The sequence below is a fragment of the Amblyomma mixtum genome, chromosome 2 (assembly GCF_055824585.1).
Source record: "Amblyomma mixtum isolate Tamu chromosome 2, ASM5582458v1, whole genome shotgun sequence".
In the NCBI taxonomy this organism is placed as follows: domain Eukaryota; kingdom Metazoa; phylum Arthropoda; class Arachnida; order Ixodida; family Ixodidae; genus Amblyomma; species Amblyomma mixtum.
The window spans coordinates 280973169-280994326 of NC_143013.1; the positions used below are offsets into that span (position 1 = coordinate 280973169).

At 43.1% G+C, this 21158-nt stretch overlaps 1 protein-coding gene across 1 annotated transcript; it reads left to right on the plus strand.

Moving 5' to 3' along the window:
* The first annotated feature begins 1963 nt into the window (after window positions 1-1963).
* LOC149364167 (cytochrome P450 3A41-like) lies at window positions 1964-20146 on the plus strand. The gene is made up of 14 exons (XM_089574149.1): window positions 1964-2289; window positions 3872-3968; window positions 4456-4508; window positions 6299-6395; window positions 8596-8715; window positions 9364-9452; window positions 10184-10329; window positions 11444-11559; window positions 11999-12089; window positions 13947-14104; window positions 16048-16136; window positions 17851-17988; window positions 18917-19079; window positions 19767-20146. Exons 1-14 carry the CDS (start codon window positions 2237-2239, stop codon window positions 19857-19859), a joined length of 1503 nt encoding a protein of 500 aa, XP_089430275.1. The 5' UTR covers window positions 1964-2236; the 3' UTR covers window positions 19860-20146.
* Window positions 20147-21158: the final 1012 nt, after the last annotated feature.

Below are 21158 nucleotides of genomic sequence, written 5' to 3' on the forward strand. Positions count from 1 at the left end.
AGACAGTTTGGGCCAAGTCGTACACTCACCCTCAGGTAGTACACTGCTTACACTAACTATACACAGGAAATAGCAATAAAAAAAGCACTCACAACATCCGTAGGGTCGCTGCGGGACAGCAAGCACAAAGAAAATTTCTTAAAATAACTGAAAATATATCATAATTTTAAATCGCAATAAACCGGAATCAAAGAAAAGATTGCTCTTGAATAATTTAACAGTGTTTGACTACTGATTTTTGAAATATGTCTGGATGAAAAATGGTGACCGTTCAGAGAAAAAAAAATATGACTGGAGTACTAGATAAATCCTATACCAGCTTAATTAATTCCGGAAATTTATCTCTGTCCGTGGAATCATGTGGAGAACTATTCGTGTCTCAGCTTTGTGACAAGAGATCAACTTGGTTGAATAATGCGTTTCCTCTAAATTGTACTCAGCCAGAAATACTTGTTTTATCAGCATAGTAATCATTGCGCGATGGTTAGAGCATCCTAGCATATCAGTTTGGCGACGATTTTCTTCTGCGATAGAACGCGAGAAAAGAATGGACCTGATGAAATAACATACTATTCGCGGATGTTTAAGCGTTTCCATTAACTTTTCTATTTACATACAGTGTTAAACATACGTAGGTTTTGATTGAACCAACAGCCAAAAGCCTAGAACTGTGCTCAAATAAGGCTACTCTACATGAGCCGCAGGCTTTGTTTGGACAAGTAGCCACAAGCCTAGTGGTGTGTCCAATAGAAACTATGTAACAAGAGCCAGCAAGCATGAAACAGCAACGATTCACGTAGGGCTTCTAGTGGTTAAACAAAGATAGTAAAGGAGAATACAAAGTTACTTGTAATTTTTAAATAACAAGGAATGCTAGTTCAGATTCAGACACCAATAAATTTGATCAGTTATCGACCATAAGCGTTATGGCATGATGGATAATTAAAATTCTGCTAGTGGGAGGTGTGAACACATTCAAGGCAGTAAGTTATTAGAAGCAAGAATGCCATATACACTGATCCTAATTTTCAAGGCGCGTACAGGCTTTTAAAGGACACTAAAAACAACTCCTCCAACTTTTTTTGTAAGTAAAAATCGATTAAATGAATTTTAGTGGATATATGCTAATGTTTGTTAGAATAAAATACGCATATATTGTTAGGAATTTAGCATGCAACAATTTTCGCGCGATATGATTCAAATTCTTCATGCGTACATGATAAAGGACTCCGTGAAAGCCATTTTGAGTAGACTGAATCGTCAGCTCGCCTCCGGGACACATTTGTAAAAACCTGGGTCCAGCCACTCCACTTGATAAATTTGCCGGTGGTGGTAACATCTCTCACTTCTTTTATTTTGCTTTGCTAACTCACAAACGCTCCCTTTGTCACTAGACTGAGGTGATTTATAAATACAAAGAAACTTCGATTTGTCCTGACAGTTCCTTTAAGTGTGGCAATCTAGACGGTCCTAATAAAAACTGTCGAACCCGTGTTTTTTGAAAATGCATAAATCCTAATCGCCCGAACATGCAAACGGCTAAATGGATCTCAATACCTTTTGAAGTGTTACCCAAGAATTGTATAAAGCAGACACATTGGCTGTGCACAACCTAAAAATAAAGATCATGCAGGATATAGAAGCCATAGCATTCACGAGCCTATCGCTACAAATAACAATCATACGCAAGTTTGGACCATATTCGTTTCCTGTATAGGCATCACTGACGCCTCTCTCAGCAGACTGGACACGTATGATTCCAGCCGTGGTCTTTCCCTCCCTGCTCGTCGGAGGCAACGTATGCCGCTGCTTGGCCATGATTGGAGCCAATTGGTTGCAGCGAGCAAGAGGGTCAGTCTTTCTCCCCTCATCCCTACGTCCTAATTTATCACAATGCATGGCGCGATAGAGCGGCCTTCATTCCTGACCGAGCCTCGAAAACAGCTTCTCCTCTTTCTATCTACAACGTCAGAGCCGTGCTATCTTGGCTGCTTATTAGTTATTATTTTGGGCCTCGTTGGCGCGGGCTAACCCATCTGGTGTGCCTCCAAAGACCGGCTGTGCGACGTACGTCTCTCGAATTCAGCACTTCTGGTGACCGTACTGGTGTGAGCGTACGTGTGAAAGGAAGCCAACCGACCTAAATATCGACCAGTCTTTTAAACTAAAGAAGCTTGTACAAAGTGATTGAGTGATTCCCTCGCCATCTAGTGTCTGCGGTGCACGAGCACAGACCATGCTTTACGCATTCGTCACATTCCTGGTGTTTGCGGCGTCGTTATTGTTGTGGTAAGTTTAACTGAAGTTTCTTCAGCTAGAAGCGAAAACAGTCTCCGCGTTGCAGTCAGCTATAACATGATACAGAATAAGGCTGGTAGAGCAAGTGGCTAGCGAAACTGTATCTTGGTGTGTGATTTTCCTAGTTCAACATTTGTTGCTGGGTGCAGGTGTCAGATACCAATACGTTTGAATTAGTGCTTGTTCAGCTGCCATGAAATGTTAGTGCAACTGCTCAATGCACTCCAAACATGGCGTTACGAACGCTTGCATAACATAATTCCTACAAATTAAAGAAGCCAACAGTCATTAAAAGTATGGAAAATATACGGTGGGATTTTTTTCTTGATTTGTGGCGTTGATCAATTTTGAAATTACTAATGTAACGGTTTTTCTACCGAAATATATTTGATTACGTAGTTGTTAGACAGCAACCACATGCCGCCGCTGGGATTCGAACCCACGACCACCGCATATAGTGTATGGTGCTCTACCAACTGAGCTACGGGGCAGGCTGCCCAACTTTGTGTACTTTTGAATGCATTTGTGCTGCGCGTAACCTAACTTTGACAGTGTTCGCCAGCGTCACCCCCGCCATAACGGTGGACGACGTGGAACATTCTGCTATATTCCAAGAACCATCTGGAACGTAACAGAACGGTCATGACGGTAGCTACGCGAGAACCCTCTTATGCTACTGGTGTTTTGACTCACAGCCCCAAGATCCTCTTTAAGTTATTCAGGAGACAAGGATAGGAAGATGAGGACCGGAAGGTGGTTGCGTTTTCTTCTGCTTTCTAAAAATATATCTTTCAGGTAATTTGAGTGCGCTACCAATATTCCATTGATCAATACCACAAAAAAAAAAAGCCCTCTCCTATGCTTTCCATGGTATCAGTGACTGTTGACTTCTTGACTTCTTTCAGTTAAGTCACAATGAGCCCATTACCCCGCCCATGTCTGTTCAATAATGGATACCAGCTTGTCCAGCGACAAATGTAAATTTAATTAAATAAATAAATAAAACTGATGCGATGGACAGCAAGTAATGAACCCAACGTCCACTCTGGTCGGTATTGTTAGCGTTAAACGATGCTTACTTCGAGAGCGAACTGAAACATCTCATTCTGCTCAACTGCCGCAGTAGCTCAGTGTCTGTGGTGTACGGCTGCAGAACCCAACGACGTGGGATTGGAACCCGGCTGAGAGTTTCGGTGGAGCCAAAGCACACAGACACCCTTGTGGTGCGCAGTGTCAGTGCATGTTAAGGAACCTATGAGGATGGTGTTAATTAGGAACTCTTCGCTACACCGTTTCTCGTATATCGTGTGCTGCAGCGAAATGTTAAATAATATACTATGCTCTCATCCCACTCGGAGTACCTTTTCTATGAGTGGCAGACATATAAGCAAAAATTAAGGTTGAAGGTTACTGGGATGAGGAGATAGAAAAATTGCACATAGATATTTCGGAAACTCAGTTAATTAGCGCGCGTACCACGGATTTGCGCGCTAAATTTACGAACGTGTCCGCAGAGACACATAAAACAGGCTTATTACATTTCATGAAATTGAGAAGTGGCTTTCTATTGTAGGTGGGTGAGGAAAACTTTCACCTTCTGGAATGACAAGGGCATCGCGCATCTTACTTTTTGGCAGTATCTGCGCTTCTCATACGACATGTTCACAAAGGTAAGTTAGAGAATTCCACTTTCCCCACAGAAGAAACATAGTCTCGCTGAAGAATTGATATTTGCAGCTGTCTGAAAGCTTAAAAAGCGCTGCAAGCCAGCATGGCACATGTGATATGACCTTCGGCTGCCTAAAAAGAACAGCCTATTTCTTCAGCTACTCATTTGTCGAATCAAAATGAAATGAAAGCCAAAGTATGATTTCAGGTAATATGGCAGTTGAGAATGTTGACATGATTTTTGCCTATCGAAAAACTGCGCGTGATGCGTTCAGTATACAATTTGCTAAAAGCGACAGCTTGTCATGAACGAAAACGGTTCAGGTCTAGTGTTCTCAAGGAGGGCATGAGAACATAGAAAGTATACTAATTCATAACATTGCGCTGACGTTTTGTGAAGTGCTCCAACACTGTAAGAACTCAGAAAGATGACAAAGGACATTTTAATTCTGCCGGCTGACCTCGTAAATCCCTTGATTTTCCTTTCAGCCACTGAATGAAGTGCTCCTCCGGACCTACAAACGCCATGGTCGTGTTTATGGGTAAGTGATCAGAGCTGCATTATTAGTTATATAAATACAGAGTTTAGACGAGGGTGCTATAACGACTCATGTACCACGGGAGGGTAGGGTAACTGTTTACTGCCCCAAATCTGTCTCATTTAAGTGGTTTTAGTTCCTAAATCGCCATGGAAGGCTGTTGGTAGTCGTTAGTTTCGGTACCCTTAAGCTTTTCGGTACCCTTAAGCTTCAAAAGCAACCTCTCTTGTAACTGTTCCGACAAAGCTAAATAGAGTGAACGAAGTCTAGTCGGTTCGTGAATGAGATACGTCGGTTTTGGAGCCCCGTCGATACTGCGCTGATAATCATGCTCATACTGAAGCGTGCTACTCCGGTAATTGTAAGGGTTCCGATTTTGAAATTGAACCTAAAGCCTCGCTGCGTCCTAGGAAAGTGGCCAGGTGAGATTAATCATCAAATCAAATGACGCTTCAACATGTAAGGAGGATCCTAAGCGATTCCTACGAGCTTTACAGGTAGCCAATTAGTGAGGTCTTTACTCTAGCCCCTATAACCTATCACTCACAGTTGTGGAGCTTAAGTATTGCCTGCCAGTGCAAGCATGATAATTTAGAGGTACGCTTTCATAAATTCACGTCGTGGTTTGTTGAACTGGATGCGAATTCTGCGACTACTACTAGTGAACAGCTCTGAGAAATGCGGGCATATTGCTGATAGCTTCAAAGGATTTCATGTATTTACACTCAAGACACAACGACTGAACGCTGAAGGCCTCGTCTTCCTGGGAACGGGGTCCGTGAGCCATGATTCAGCCTGACGTGGGACACACCCACAGTCGGCATAATAGACACCGGCTTGTTCCGGACCAAACCAATGCTTGCAATGAGGCACTACATGAATTTAGCCCCGGTGCAGGGCACGTGACAATTGCTCTCGTTAGCGCAATGTTAAAGCTACTAACAGAACGGGCGCTAACACCTGAGCGCGGCAGAACAGAAACACACTGAGACGCGAGTGGGACGAAGAGGCAGAGATAGGGCTCGAAGCGATACAGGAAACCAGGCTGTTCGCATAGCAGCCACTCACGGCAAACAGTTATTCCCTCTTCGAGGATTCCACTTCCATCTCCTATCTTCATCCTGGCAATGTACTGTCCCGTAGCGCGTGTACACATCCCGACGGCTCGCGGTAGCCGCCGATAGCGTGAACGCGCCCCAGCAGCGCTCCCGTCGGAATGCCCCTTATCAAGTCATTGTACCAGCTATGACAAGCTACATGTCGCTAGCAACAGTTAGGAAATGCACAGCTGCGCTGCACGCGTAAGAAAGAAGACGGCTGGAAAAGCACGCACGCAGTTTGAATGGCTGAAAAGGAGCCGTAGAGCCCCACAAAGGCTGAGCAGAAACGACTTGAAACTACCCTAGTGAAAATGGACTTCTGGTAGCCATAACTTGTTTTTTGGATTCCGCCTCATAGAAGTCTTGAGATAAATGTCCTGGATAAGCCACTGTCGACGGGACGCAAAAGAGGATAAAAAGGATAAAGCAGGGTAAAGGCACTGCTGGACCCTTGTTCCTGCGAGTAATATTGATGTCATCTTAATTTACGAGAGGCGTGTTCTGAGCAGGATTTTATGAGATACTTTTTATTTAAAATTATTCGCTTGTTAGGGTTTCAAACAGTCATTCCGGAACTTAGTATCATTCGATACTAGATTGTATTACGGTTGCTTTCAATAGATCAGAAAGCTATGTTGCGTTGCTCATTTTTGTTTTCGATATAAGTAACTATACTTGTTTCCCTTTTTACAGCTCTTACCAAGGTATCGCACCGACTCTTGTGGTGGGTGACGCCGAGATACTACGAGATGTTATGGTTACGAAATTCCGCAACTTTTCAGACAGATCGGTGAGAATTTATGCACATTTTTAGGACATAACTCACTAGAGACTTGATCACCTACAAAAGGCCTTTCAGTGTTCAAACGCTATTTAGTCCACGGCCGACACTTGCGATACAGAAAGGCGCCATAATGGCGCTGAAACAACCTTTCTTCGATGAGAGCGACATCATTGGAATTTACTATATGCGATAGATTCACTACCTAACTGCCTTCATTTGGACTCAACAAGGTTTTCCTTGGTGTGTTTTCGTTACTTGTTGAAATCTCCAATGGTAGTCTCACAATTGATTTTTCGCATTACCTTCGTTCGTTGTGATCATGTACTTAATGCGTCATTACGCCTCTGCTTATTGTTGATTTCTTTCTCGTTCATTTTGTACTCTGTTTTATGTATTGTGTTTTAGCTGTTTTATTCAACATTGTACGGTCAGTTGCATTCCTATTTCTTCCCTGTGCTAAAAATGGTAGCCGGTGCCGCTTTCCAGCAAGAGCTTCTCATTGGATGTCCATTAAATAAAAAGAAAATTAAAGAGGCTGCACACCATACACAAAACACTCCTGCGCTGTACGAAAAGCCTGTTTGTAATAGGCGTATAAAGATAAGGTTGCCGAGACCATTTAACTAGTAGTGGAGCGGCCCAAACTCATGTTGGAGTGCAGCAGACAGAAGTCCTGGACCTGTTCCTTTCTTATACCAGTATCCTCACAAAAGCCGCAAAACAACTAATAGTGGGAAAGCAAGCAGTGCTAGCATAAAGCGCAGAATGCATAAAAAATTGCAGGCGCATAATAAAGCAATTAGCAGCGCAAAGCAAAATCCTGTTCGAATTTTGGTCGCCGTCGGGGAAAAAGCTAAAAAAGTTATGTTGGCTGATTCTTCGCAAACTGTCGTCGCGTTAACGAGAGCGTCTGGAGCAAACCAACAGCGACTCCAAGAGCTCAATGCTTTGTGCCGTACGGCTTATCGAAAAAGTGGGAGTGGTTGCGCAGGCTTCACTGAGCGTAGAGGCGCTGCAAGAGAGCGTTTAAAGAATGCGGACGCTGTCCTGTTATCTTACTAAAGTGCTTTTCACCACTTAGCTTTAATAGCGACATCTAAGACCCTCTATTCGGGGAGGGAGAAACTTAACAGCACAGCAAACTAATTATTTGCGCACGGAGGTAAAAGGCAGTCCTGCTTTGAAACTTCCTTAGTGAGAAATGTGTGTAGGTTTTATTGTGTTCAGAAGAAGGGAATAGGGAATATTTTGATTGGTTTTATGCGATAAACATCCCAAAGCGACCTAGGCTAAGAGGGACGCCCTAGTCGATAATTTCGACCACCTGACAGTAATATTTTCGTAATCCTTACGCAAAGACTCTTAAGTGTCTCTGCCAAATTTATTCATTTTCTGGTGTGAGTAGCGAGGCGCCACTAAAATAAGTTTATTCTTTGAGCATACGCATCCCGCAGACTTTTGCTGACGGCTTTATGAATGCTGAAACGAGATTAAAGGTGTCCCCCAGAATATAATCCTTCCATTGAAGGCCACATATTAAAATCGCGGCTCATTGCTGTTGTTTAGAACAAGGGCAGATAATGAACTACTTCACGCGATGAAATATAATATATAAAAATATAAAACGGCTGGTGCAGTTCTTTTTTTTTCAATTTAATTGAGATGTATTTATTAGATAAGTGCCCAGGGAGCGCCTCCATTTGAAAGCGGTGCCTCTTAAGCGCTGTTCTGCTTTACAAAAACCAGGTCACGAAACTAGTTTCAACAAACCCTTGGGGTTTGACCAGTCTGGTTGAAATAGACATGGGGAATGAAAAGTTTTCGCGACGAGATGCCGTCTGTTCCCAAAGGCTAAAAATTACTGTGACTTTCAACAGCTCTTTAGGGGTCACGGTTGCAAACGTTGTTGAAGAACAAAATGCGTGGTTAGGTGTTTAATAAAGCGGCGCTACGGCACAGGCAATTTCAATATATAACTTAAAAACTGGACTTAATTGTGGTAGTGATGGATGTGCGCCGTTGGGAATTACGAACACACCTTAAGATTCTCCTGAAGGAGAGACAAGTCCCGGGTATATGTACAAGAATCTGACACCAGGAATCCTGTTGAAACTATGACGCAAATTGATAAAAGTAATGAATCATGCACGGGTGCTCATTGACTTCTTGCGGTGTTCCTGCGTATTGGCTTTGATCGTTTCTGCAGGAGGCTCAGCGTTTTGGGAGCGACCTTTGGCGCAAGTCAATTCTGACTCTCTCAGGCGAGGAGTGGAAGAAAGCAAGGAGCATATTCACGCCAGCGCTCACGGCCACCAGGCTAAGAGCGGTAGGCATCTTATGTGTAGAAAGTTCTCCGATAGAAAAGACGTGAATTCTGTAGGGCAGAGGTTTTCATTTATGCTTGGGGTAATGTTCAGTAAAATTCGTTTCGTGTGTAATATTTCTTTATTTCTTATACTGTCTTATAGTTTCGAGTTTGAACTTGTTTATATTGATTAACATACGCAAATAAAGTGAAAAGTGTTCTCTGTGTAAGGTCTCGATGAGAAAACAAGATTCATATAGTTGTGCATGATTAATAATTGAGATCATTTGATAGAAAGAAAAGATCGGAAGGCACTGTAGAAATTTCAGTTTAGCATGACGTGGTGCGCTGTAACATGTGTGAAGTGTACGACGCTCTACTGCAGCAGGGCTGAAGAAGACACCGAGTTCCGCAGTTTCAATTTCATCGTGTCAACAAATTAACAAAACATTGGCTGGAAAATCCCTAAGTGCCTATGAAAATGAAAACGTGAAACGGAAGAGTGTACGAGAACTTGAATTTTGTTCTCCTATATTCAAACTGCAACGGCTTGCCAGAGGCTGTCGACACAACTTTTTTTTAGTACTGTTCCCCGGGAAGTATGGTTCATTCAAAGCGTTCACCTGCTTTATAAAAGCCGGCAATTTTCTACAAGCGAACGCATTTCAGATCGTGGTCAAGATCAAAATCATTGCTGAAAGAATGACCAATCGTATCGTTGACGCAGCCAAGAAAAACAAGCCAGTGAACTTCAACGAGTGAGTGACTTCTGCTGTGCTAAGCATGTGATAAGTAGAGTCAATGACACCGTATATGGTTTCCAGACCTTGATTCCACTGAAGTAGCCACATTCACACGTTCACTATGTTTGTCTTCGCTTGTAATAATGGTTCGCAATAGTGCAGTGTTTTAGCCATTCTCTCGTAGGTAATTGCAATATATGAGTGAATGGGACATTGCTTGGGCAGTCACGATGACTACCATACATAACGCCTCCTCGGCTCATGTGACTGGTTTCTTTGCGTGTGCTGACTGGTCACCAACTGCGATCGCTTTCGTAAAACACTGCTGTGCAAAAATAACAAACTAATACCAGGAGCGAAAGTTCGAAAGGATTGTTTTTTCGCTCCATTCTTTTCAAGTATTCGAAGCAGGAGCTATGAAGCCAGAGCTCAGTGCATGCAGTATCAATCGTCGGGCCTGGTAACAAACGTTGAGCGACGAAGTAAAGGTTTATAGAGTGTATTGGTGAATGGTTTGTCACAGGTCAGTCTCAGATATAAACCGGAAAAATTCGACTCACTGGCAGCGGCTGTACATCGTTCGAATAAATGACAGCTCTTGTTGTGGAGACAAGTTCACTCAAATAATGCGTTAATGCGAAAATAATATGTTTGCCTTTTGAGGACTTAGCTTGCAATTATTGAAAAAAACGACCTCAAGACACGAACAGGACAGATGTAATAATAAAAGTAAACATTTATTGCAGGCTGGTCAGTCACACTGCGCTGGACACTACGGCAGCTTTGAACTACAGTATTGAGTTAGACAGCAAGAATGAGCCAAACCATGCGCTAATTAGGTGTCTTGAAGGCATATACATGAACGCAGCTGGATGGAAAGTACTGATGCTCTGTGAGTATTCAATGTATTCTTCTCAGGAGTGTCACACTTTGACAACCGGAATATTTTACTCGGCTGTAAATGAAATGACACCGGTTTTGAATTAGACTATAAAGCATTTTATTTACATTTAGAGAATTACAACAAGATGGTTCGCTTGCATTTTCATTGCTTGGATTGGTCACTCCCGAATTATGACACTTATAATCCCGCCCTGGTACTTCAGGTGTCTATCCATGCTTGCAGATATATGTTAGCTAACCTTTGGGGATGGAAATCAAACACACGTTGATTTCTGTTAGTTATTAAAAAAAATCGTGCACTGCGTGTGGCAAAGAGACTTCTGCTGATGATAATTGTCCAGGGCGATTAAGACTTCTAAACGCACACAGAAACAGTAAAAATGAAAAGTACATTAGGGTGAAAGAACGCATGTCGCATGCATCTCATATTTATATACAGTTGTGTGCCGAGATAGCTGGCATGTGCGCTGCCCCGCACGTCCAACATCAGTCGCAATTGTTGAAGACTAACACTGGAGTTCGAACATACGTCACTGTACACGTCAGTGTATTTGGCATTGCGTCGTTATATATAGTTGACTCTACGGGTAGACTTACAGCCCCTATTTCGTGCCGACTAGATGGAGCTCAATTTGTACTTTGTTTTCCGAAAGCACTTTTTTTTAATGAAATGTCCTCTGCAAGTGAAAACTATATAGCTCTTCCGGAGAGTGAAGACACGTGTCCAGCAACGTTATTTCAAATCAGCTAATACGATAAATTTCATTTACAATTCCTAATATTGTTTGCAGCTTCACGCAATCAAAGCATAGATTCAGTGTGCCCAGTAGCATGCTGTTGAGCTCACAATAGGGACAGGAGGTGCTCGCTATGATTTACAAGTGAAAGAACAATGATTTCCTTCGTTTCATTTGTTTTCTTGGTTTCGTGGTCTTCTTGGCTTTTGTTGCATTGGTTGAGTTGTTTTCTACCACCTGCTAGTTTCCTTCCGTAGCACGGAAATGTACAGCTTAAAAATGAAAATTGGATTACGGAATAGTGGTCGCCGTTAGCTAACGGGGAGCAACTTGTAAAAATCCTATTTTGTGGTTTTGCTCCCGCAGTTCTCATGCCGAGTATATGCAAGGTGTTCCAACCTGAATACCCTTCGAAATCGAGCACCGATGTCTTTAGAGCTTTTGTTTCCCACTTGATTGAAGAAAGGGAGTCAAAAAAGAAGGTAAGTTTTCAAAAAAGTTTCAGGCTGTTCTTGTATAATATTTTTTATGACGTCAGGGTGTCAAGCTCTTCAAAGGACGACAGACCATTTTTCAGATTACTTACTTGACTGCGTCTGCAGAAATCGGGCATCAACTTTAATAAAAAAACCGAAAGCTGTGACATTAAATTACATGTGAACGTTTTTAATTAAACAGGCACAGAAGAAGACGACGGCACTTAGCCTGAGCAATATTTGCAGCTGCAAAGAATCGTATAAAGCAAATCATGGCGAATTTAGCATTTTTCTTAGTGTGTCGTCGTGAACATTGAGCCGACAGCTTTGGCATTTGGCGCTTGCTTGCAGGAGTTAAGAAGCGTACGAGAGTTTAGTCCAGAAGACCTACTGTTGCAGTTAGCTTCCGTCTTCCGCATGCGTGCATATTTATTCGCTGTTTCAGGAAGAAGATGATTTCCTTCAGATATTTATGAACGCAGACTATGACTGGGAAGCAACCGGAGACAACAAAACATCAAAAGCTGAAAGGAAAAGTGAGACGAATCTCCTTGTTATTAGGAACTTCGTAACTTTCATTGATACATTTCACTGGATGGCAGTACAGCATACCGCGTGTAACAGCTAAAAGTAACCAAAAATGTAAAAAGAAGGACGTATCCTGGGTAAGGAAAATCAAATTAGTGCAGCTGAAAGTCTCATGGCGTAGTAGGTAGCATTTTTTTTCTCTGAAGACTTATGTCATTGATAAATACCAATTAACTGACTGTTGTTAAGTATTGATATCACAAACAAAAACTGAATGTCGAGGTTTCAGATTTGCCTTGAAAAACGGCCAGCCGAAAGACTGCAGCAAAAAGCCATTAACATTGTTTTTTTTCTTTACTGGCCTTAACAGAATGACCTGTAAAAAATAAAACAGCTTTTATCGGTCTTTGAAAATTTTCGTGCATGCATCTGGCGCATGATAGCCTTAGTCGCTTATTCGCCAAAAACACACAACGTAAAAGAAAGCTCGCAAAATGCAAAACCTAACACGAGCCAGAGGTGAGGGCGCTTCGCTTTTCTCTAGAGCTCTGTCCCCAACGGGGCTTTCGGCGTGCACTGGGCGGAAGAGATGCTCTAGCTTCTGTCAAGTGGTAGCTTTTGTATTTCGCGGGCTTTCTGTTGCGGCCGATAAATTAAGTTGGGTAAATGGTACCTTGGCGCAAACACTTCAGTGAGCTATTTTTCGAGACTATCTATAACTTCTGAATTGCTCTTTGCTATAACTTCTGTATTGCTCTTTATTCCTGGCGACAAAATTTTTCAAAAGTGAGCTTAATAGCATTTACTAATCAATGAAGTTCGTAGAACAGAATATACCGCCTACTGGGCCATTTGATACTAAACAGCACTTAATTGGCTTCACTCGGGCTACAACGCTCTTTTTTAAAACCTTGGTTACTTGTCGATGGGAGATCTGGTACAGTAGTGTCTAAGCCCTTCGTTTCCACTCATAACCTCCTAAACATAAACGTGAGCATTTCTTTTGAAGGCCAGGGTTGGGATAGAGGTGCAGCGCTTTGCTCAGGGCAGAGATAATTGGAAATCAATTAGATAGGCCTATGGACTGCAGTGAGCGTAATCTCGATGGTTATAAGTGATGAGATTGAACGTGAATAAAACCTTGCGCTAATAGCTTTTACACAAAAGTGTATCTGTTGCAATAGTGTTAAGTGAATGCTCTGACCTACCTCTCGTGCGCTGTTAAATGTTCTTGTGCAGAATCCCGAAGTGCGCAAAACCAGCAAGAATATTTGTGGCGTTCAGGTTTCCTTTGCTGAGCATGTCGTTTTTTTTTGCTCTGATCGTTTTACTTTCTATCGAGCGATAACCTTCTTCAGGTTCTTGGTGTTATGGGGTCAATGTCCCAAAACGATTAAGGCTATGAGAGATCCGTAGTGCAGGGCTGCTCATACTTTCGACCACCTGGGGTTCTTTAACATGCACTGACATCGCTCAGTACACGGGCCTCCAGCATGTCACCTCCATCGAAATGTGACCATCGCGTCCGGTATCGAACGCGTGTCTTTCGGGTCAGCAGGCGAGCACCATAACCACTAAGCCACCGCGACGACTTCCTTCTTCTTTAATTACAATAACTAGCTTATAACAGAATAGGATTGAAGCGTTACTATAGCTAACCTTTCCTTTAAATTTTTGTTGCACGAGAACAGAAAAAAAAGTTTCCTTTGCAAATGCTAAGGGCGGCCGAAAGGGGCTAGTAAGGGCTTTTTACAAGTTCAAAGAGATAAAAATAGCGAACAGTCTCGTTAAAAAGTCTTTCTCTTGCTAGTGTCCAAGCCCACAAATGGAGGACTTTGCAAATACTTTTTCAAATGCCTTCCCAGAGATGACGCTGGAGGAGATAACAGCCCAGGGTATAGTCTTCTTCGTTGCTGGCGTGGAGAGCGTTTCGACGACTCTTTCGTTTACCACCTACTACCTGGCTCTCCATCCTGAATGCCAGGATCGAGTGATTGCCGAAGTGGACAAGGTGCTTTCTGAGGTACCCGATGAAGACAACTGCAACTTTTGCATGCAAAGTTCATTTAGGAAACAATAGAGTGCGCCGTATAAGAGAGCCCTGCGACGCTACGAGGCGTTAACCCTTAACAGACACCAAGTACATCTCATTCTAATTTTTGTTCGCAGCGAAAATTAGTTCTATGGTTCATTCTGGTTCTTTTGATATTTGTCTGACATTAACAAGCTCATTCATGGATGATTAAATTATATCTTCAAACTGTCCCTCCCCTCAGTTGATACTCGCGCGGCCAACACCAAAAAACAAACAAATCAATATTAATCGTGTTTAAGACCATGGCACTGTAAAGAGTACACCCCGGAAAAATTATGTGGGCGCACGTGTTTTATTTGCGAAATCTGTCGGTAATATTGACAGGTGCACTTTGCTTCTTTTGCCCCTTAACTTTCCTATAAAAGCTGTGTAATCAGTAAAAGTGGTGTCCTTGTCATTATAATGCGTTAATCTATCGATATAGACCGACTTCAATTCGTCTTCAGTGTCCCTTTAAAATATGGTTGAATGAAGAGGCAAACCAAGCGTGGTCCTAAAGAGGACTATAATTCCCAGCAGAAGCTTTTCGTCGTCAGTGTTACTGCTAGGGTAGTGCCGTCGAGTACGATAACTTGATTCCTCTTCAACTAAAGTGTACGGTAAAGTGACTCTTTCAGTCATAGAGTTTCTTACTATTACCTAGAGGGAAAGCTGGCGGCGCTGCACTTCAGCCACCATGGACGCTCAAAGCATCATGGGGCGGCGAGCTACTTGCTGCGGAACAGTCGTAGTTTTTCGGGAACATAGAGTGGCACTACTAAAGCGTTTCATTCCGAAAACGTTGTTCGTGTGTGCGCAGACTACTTTCGCGCGAACGCAGTGTGCAAAAACCATAGTAGTACAAACGCATAGACACATGACGCCAATAAAAGGTTTCACTTTTCCGAAATGCCATTAAAAACCTCTTATAGTGTTTAAGCAACAACATTTTTTTTGGAAACATATTTATTTTTAAAAATGCGCCTGTTAATTACGAAATATTAGTTTTTATAGTGTTCATTACTTGGCCAATAGGAGAACGAGTCGTCTCTTATTTTGGGCAAACTTTGCACTTAAATGCTTTTCTGCTCGTTTGTTGCAATAATTAGACAAGATATTGAATGCTAGTACGTTTGTAGTTATCAAACAGCTTTATTTTTTTATTATTTTTGGCCAAAATTTGCAGTTCCGCAACAAGTAGCTCACCGCCCCATGATGCTTTGAGCGCCCATGGTGGCTGAAGTGGTCTCGAGGGGTCGCCATGCAAACTCCCATAGACGGGCTGCCAGCTTTCCCTCTAGGTAATAGTAAGAAACTCTATGCTTTCAGTAGCCAACAAACCATACACCCTCCCTCCGCTGCGGCACTCCATGGTAGTATCTAACTGCCCGTAAATCTCATTATCTGAAAACACTTCGAAGCTTGGTAGCGTTCAATAAACCATGGTTCTACTGCCGCCAGAGGAAGTGTGCTAATCCGTGTGGCCAGCTACAAATGTTTGCCAGGTGATGTATGTCCATGACTGCTAAAAGAAGAATTAGAGCTCCGAGAGTTAAAAGTAAAATAATAGCGAAGAATAGGACTGTTTTAGGCGGTCTGCAGACAAATAAAAGTATCACCACCATCCAGTGAGTGCGATAAAAGTTCAAGAAGACTAGAAGTGAACTGGAGCTCAGTCGCTTAAGTCCTCCAGATAGTTCTAACGCGCTACGAATTAGGCCGTCCAGACAAAGCTCTACTTTGGGTTCTCCGTGTCATAACACACCTCCGCGCACACACCACGCCTAACTCAGGTAGCGCAACTGACGGAAGAAACAGAAATTATAGGCCCACACGTATTCACAAAGCCATTGAAAGGTTCTGTTAACTTGGCCTTTTTTTTGTTCTTTCAGGGTGACATAACGTACGATGCCCTGCAAGAGATGATATACCTCGATGCTTGCATCAAGGAGGCGATGCGCATCTGCACACCCGACAATATGTGAGAAGAGCATCAGCAGCATTTCGCGTTCGTTTTGCCGATTCGATGAATCGGAGCTTTGTGATAATGGGGGAATGCTTTTTCTTTAGTGCAATGAGCGTGACAACTGCTGCAGTGAAGTGCTGGATGACGGCGTCGCGTTCCGATTTTGTCGTTCATAACGGGCGGTGCTCTACTCATGCTGCTAAAGCAAGAAGGAGACAATCAAGACTAAATTGTATACAGCAGATGAGCCCAGACGCTTAGGCTTCATCAGGAAAGACATTTAAACCCTCTACCTAATTAAACGTTCCGAGCGCTCAGTGTGAACAGATTTCTTTACTTTTACGAATAGCCTAGAATGAAGCTCCTGAAACAACCTGAAACAGCTCCGCTGTTATCCTCGCGCCTACTCCACCTGCTTTCGTTCGCCTTCGCTGCATCCCACTGGAGTGATCAGCTTTATTGCCGTCGTGAGAAATCGCAAACAAAAAAGCACCTGCCACGTCTTCCCATTTGCTGATGGAATGTATATGTCGCCGCCGACGACACGTGAAATCATAAACAAGAAAAGTATGCGGTCTGTTCGCCAGTAAGGAAATAGAGAAGGATAATTGCTATGCTGCGACTCAGTTTTTACTTCGTGGGCTTCAAGCTGGCGGCTGCCCGCAACACAAGCAATTTTACACACCGAGTTTTATAAAGCAGATATTTGATTTGCATCAACAAACTTGACCAAGCAAGTTGTACAAGTTTATTAAAAAAACGAAAATAACTTTCGCATCGCGCTTTACCATTACAACGGCATGACAAAACTGTCAGTTTTGCAGGAAGCGGTGTGTCCATTAACGCCAAGTTTGTTAAAGTCCCGATTAAGGTTTTAGACAATTCTTAAAATTTTTAATTTCGTAAAAGTAATGAGCAAGAACGTTTTATTCGGGGCCACACGGGGAAGGGGGCACGTCAGTGGGAAAGAAAATGAGAAAGATCATACATGAAAAGATTTGCACGTAGGCGGGAAGAGACAGAAAACATTTCGGAGCCAGTTCAGCACAAGAAGTACTAGAGTTGTCGACATAGGTCTGCAGTACTTTTAAGCCTCAGTTGCCTTATAAGGGAATAAAAAAAAATGTAAGCTGCAGTGTCTCCTAACGAACTCCCGTTTAGGGCTATGTTGTAGTGCCCTGTCCTGAGGTATATTTGTATTAATACGGAATGCTTACTGTTCGCAACGAAGGCATATGCCCACCTGAAAGCATAGAATCTTGATGTGGTTCGCAAAGGAGGGACACTTTTAAACTTGGTACCGGAAGTATTGAGGTTAGCAGCTGTAGATGATTCAGACCGCCTCAAAAATCTTCGTAACCTCAAAGTTTTGAAGAGGGTCTCTATTTCCGTTGCCAACCGTGTGTATTCCTGTTTTTAGCCGTTAAGACCTACCATAGACGTTGAGCAACATAACCTGCCCATATTAGAGAATGCGCTAAAATACCGTTTACTCTCTTTTTGCTTACTTGTAAGGTAATGCGTGCTTACAGCATAAGAGCTCCAAAGTATAATTGATTGCACGTAATAACTACAGTGTCCGCATTCCCAGTCACTTAAAAACCAAAGGCGACGCTATTTGGCTGGTACTGTTGCCCAGTGGTTTGAGATAAACTTGTCCTGTTGAAACAGATAAACGTGAAACAATCGCTAATTTCTTCATTTTTCTTTGACAATTACTGCTGCGCAGAATAATGCGTCTGTGCACAGAGGAGACCGTAGTAGCGGGTATCCATTTCAAGCCTGGAATGTATGTGGACATCCCCTTGGTGTGCATTCACCACGACCCAGAATACTTTCCTGAGCCGGACAAGTACAACCCAGAGAGGTATGCTGGAAGAGAACGCGGCTAGAAGTTGTTAGTTTAGATTCCGCGTTGTTGCTAATACGGTCGCATGTAGTGAACTGAACTGAACACTCTTCCGTGGTGTCAGGAGTTCCCTACTAAAAAAGGCATTGTCGTCAAGAAGATGCATGCTTGCACAAAATTACCGTAGCTTATTTCCCTATTTGGGCGATTTAGGCTATTTTGTCACGTTTCATCATCTTCTACGACTATTTCCTTGTTGTCAAAACAAGGTAAGCCATGGGGAATGCCAACACCAGAAGTGGTTGCCGCCAAACGGGCCGGCCACAACAGTAACGGCAGCGTTCCGGTCTGAATCGTGCAGTTCTCGCATCGAACTATGCTGATATGGTATCAAAGGAAAATGCGCAAAAGCCGCAAAGCACACTTTTTAAAAAAGCGTGCCTGAGCTAAAGCGGTCTGCCCGGTAACGTTCTGCGCATGCGCCCTCAGTACGCCTTATTTCGCTAAGCACGGTATCGCACGATGCCCTCGATACTAAAATGTATAATGTTTGGCATCTGCTCTTCCCCACTAGTTTGCTCGTAGGAGAACTACCGGATTTTTTGGCGTTCTCCTGTATAAGAAGCGTAAGGGGCAAGCGTATGCCAAGTAATTTTCTTGCACTGTTGATCCGTATACCACGGCCCTGTATGAAACAACGTCAATTAAGGTGACTAAACCGGACGCTGTTTTGATGGGCTGGATGAAAAGGAAACTGAGGAAAATGCCACGTGAGCCCAAAGATACGCAAGTGCGCAGACTGCGAAGAGGGGGCTGAATTGGCGACTAGCGAAATTTCCTAGGAAGCTAGCTTTACATTCACGCAAGACATCGTCACGAAACGTTTCGCGATGCAGCCAAGGGGGGTTATGGACATTGCAAACTTGTGTTCATTTCTGTTCGACAGGTTTATGCCGGAGAATAAGGACAGCGTGCGGCCCTTCACCTACATGCCCTTCGGGGCGGGACCGCGAAACTGCGTCGGCATGCGACTAGGACTGCTGCAGGCTAAGACGGCTCTCGTTTCACTCCTCCGTCATGTCAGGTTTGAGACCTGCCCAGAAACAATGGTAAGCACTGAACCTTCAACAGCAACAAAAAGAGCTGCTTGAAATCTGGATCTCACCACTGGGTCCGCAGACACCGTTGGGATGCATATTTCGAGCCTTGGTTATAGTTACCAAGAGGGGTGACCAACGTATTCGTGTCGCAGGTATTCGCAACACTTTAAGGCATTCCATTCAGCGGGTGCAGCCGCTTCTAAAGTACATGGAGCGGGGAATAAATGGAAAGAATTCGTGTTAAGTTATGTATTAGCTTCCGTGGTTAATATAATATAGGCTCATAAAGCATACAGGGTGTAGGGTTCAAGTGATGCTCGTCCAATGCTCGCCCATCAAACGACGTAATTTGTTCAAATGGCAGGCGAATTTTTCGCCAATTGAAAGTTGAAATTCTTCTACTGATCCGTAGTTTTGCATGACACAGAATGCACTCTCATAGAGAACAACAAAGATGCTCTCCTCCACCAGCTGTTTCCCAATTTTGCGTTCATTGTTAGTTTTTAAATTCCACCATCATCATCATCATCATCATCATCATCACAGCGGTGTAGTCTAACAAAGAAAAGTTACAGAAAGCATGCAACTGCCGTCTTAGTTTTCACTCAATGAAAGAATTGCTAACGCATTTCAAGGCCATCTCAAGTTACAAAGAGCTTTCACTGCACTTTCTAACATTGTGCTTTTCGTTTACAGATCCCGCTCAAGTTTAAGCCTCACCAGCTTCTTCCTGATTTTGATGGTCCACTGGTTCTTCGAGCAGTTACACGTCATCATTCCACAAATTAAACTGTCCGAATTAATTAAGCCACTTTAGAATGTAAATGGCGCAAGAGTCGTTATTACGTTTGATGAACTAAAATAAAGAGGCGAAAAAAAAATGCAACCGTGAAGTGAAATCAATGACAATTCCCTTGTTTTCATGCCCAGAAAGAAATTCATACACGAACTCTTGTTCTTACATGCACATGCACTGCACCAGCAAAGAAAAAAATATTTCGCCTGAATCACCGATTGATCAGCCGTAGACTTCTTGGGTACAGGTTGATTTTAATCGCCGCTCATTTACACTGACTGAAATCAAAACTGAAAAAAAAGAGCATCATGCGCTGGAATTCCGCCCTGCCCTGAGCTCTCTGGTTAGAAGAATTCACTCGAAATAAACACGCTGCTTTGTCAAAAATTTGCCGGAGTCGATAACCTCGCAAGCATTTAATTGTCAGTGACGGCGAGCGCGTTTACAAAACAGAAAGAATAAGAAAGATCCCGTTTAAAAAAAAAAAAACTGCTTCTGCTTGAATTATTTCAACGCAGAGAGTACTTTGCCGCAGGTTCCCAAGCAGTTTAATCCCGTGTGATAATTGACCTTGGAGTAGACAAAACGTATAACTGCGGACATGCTTTGAGCAGCGGTGACTTTTTTTGTTCAGAATACCCTATGAGGTGCGCCCATTCCACTGCACGCGTTGCCTACGTGTTCGGTTTTCGTTTTAGGAGGTTATTTAACGTCCCAAAGCGACTCAGGCTATATTGTCACGTTGTAGTGACGGCAGTCCAGCGTTCAGGAAGACAGCAACAAAGACTTTCAAACGAAGCTCTTTATTTGGGCTGACTTGCGCCCGCAAAAGAACTGAATCACTCGGTGGCGGCGTAAGCAACAAGCGTGCTCGTCAATCGTCGAACTACGAATGTGCGCTGCTCGCGGCATCGTTCAATTTAAAGCCGGCAAGGAAACTTCGAGATAAAAGGTCGAGATCATCTAGAGTAATCTAGAAACACGTAGATGCAGCTGTTCATGGCTGTGAACAATCGAGATTAGACTGGTCGCTTCTCGCGTAAAGAACAAAAATGATAACAGCCCTTTCCAGCAGCCTTGAGCGTGAAAGAACAAACACTACAATGATACGTGGCAATATCAAGGACGCCGTAGCGAAGGGCTCCGGAAATTTCGACCACTTGGGGTTCTTGAATGTGCGCGAACATCTCACAGTAGACTGGCCGCCTCTAGAATTTCGCCTCCATTCTAAATTCGACCTCTGCGCCTGGGATTGAACTGGGATTTAAAGTCATAAGATAAATAGAAACCAA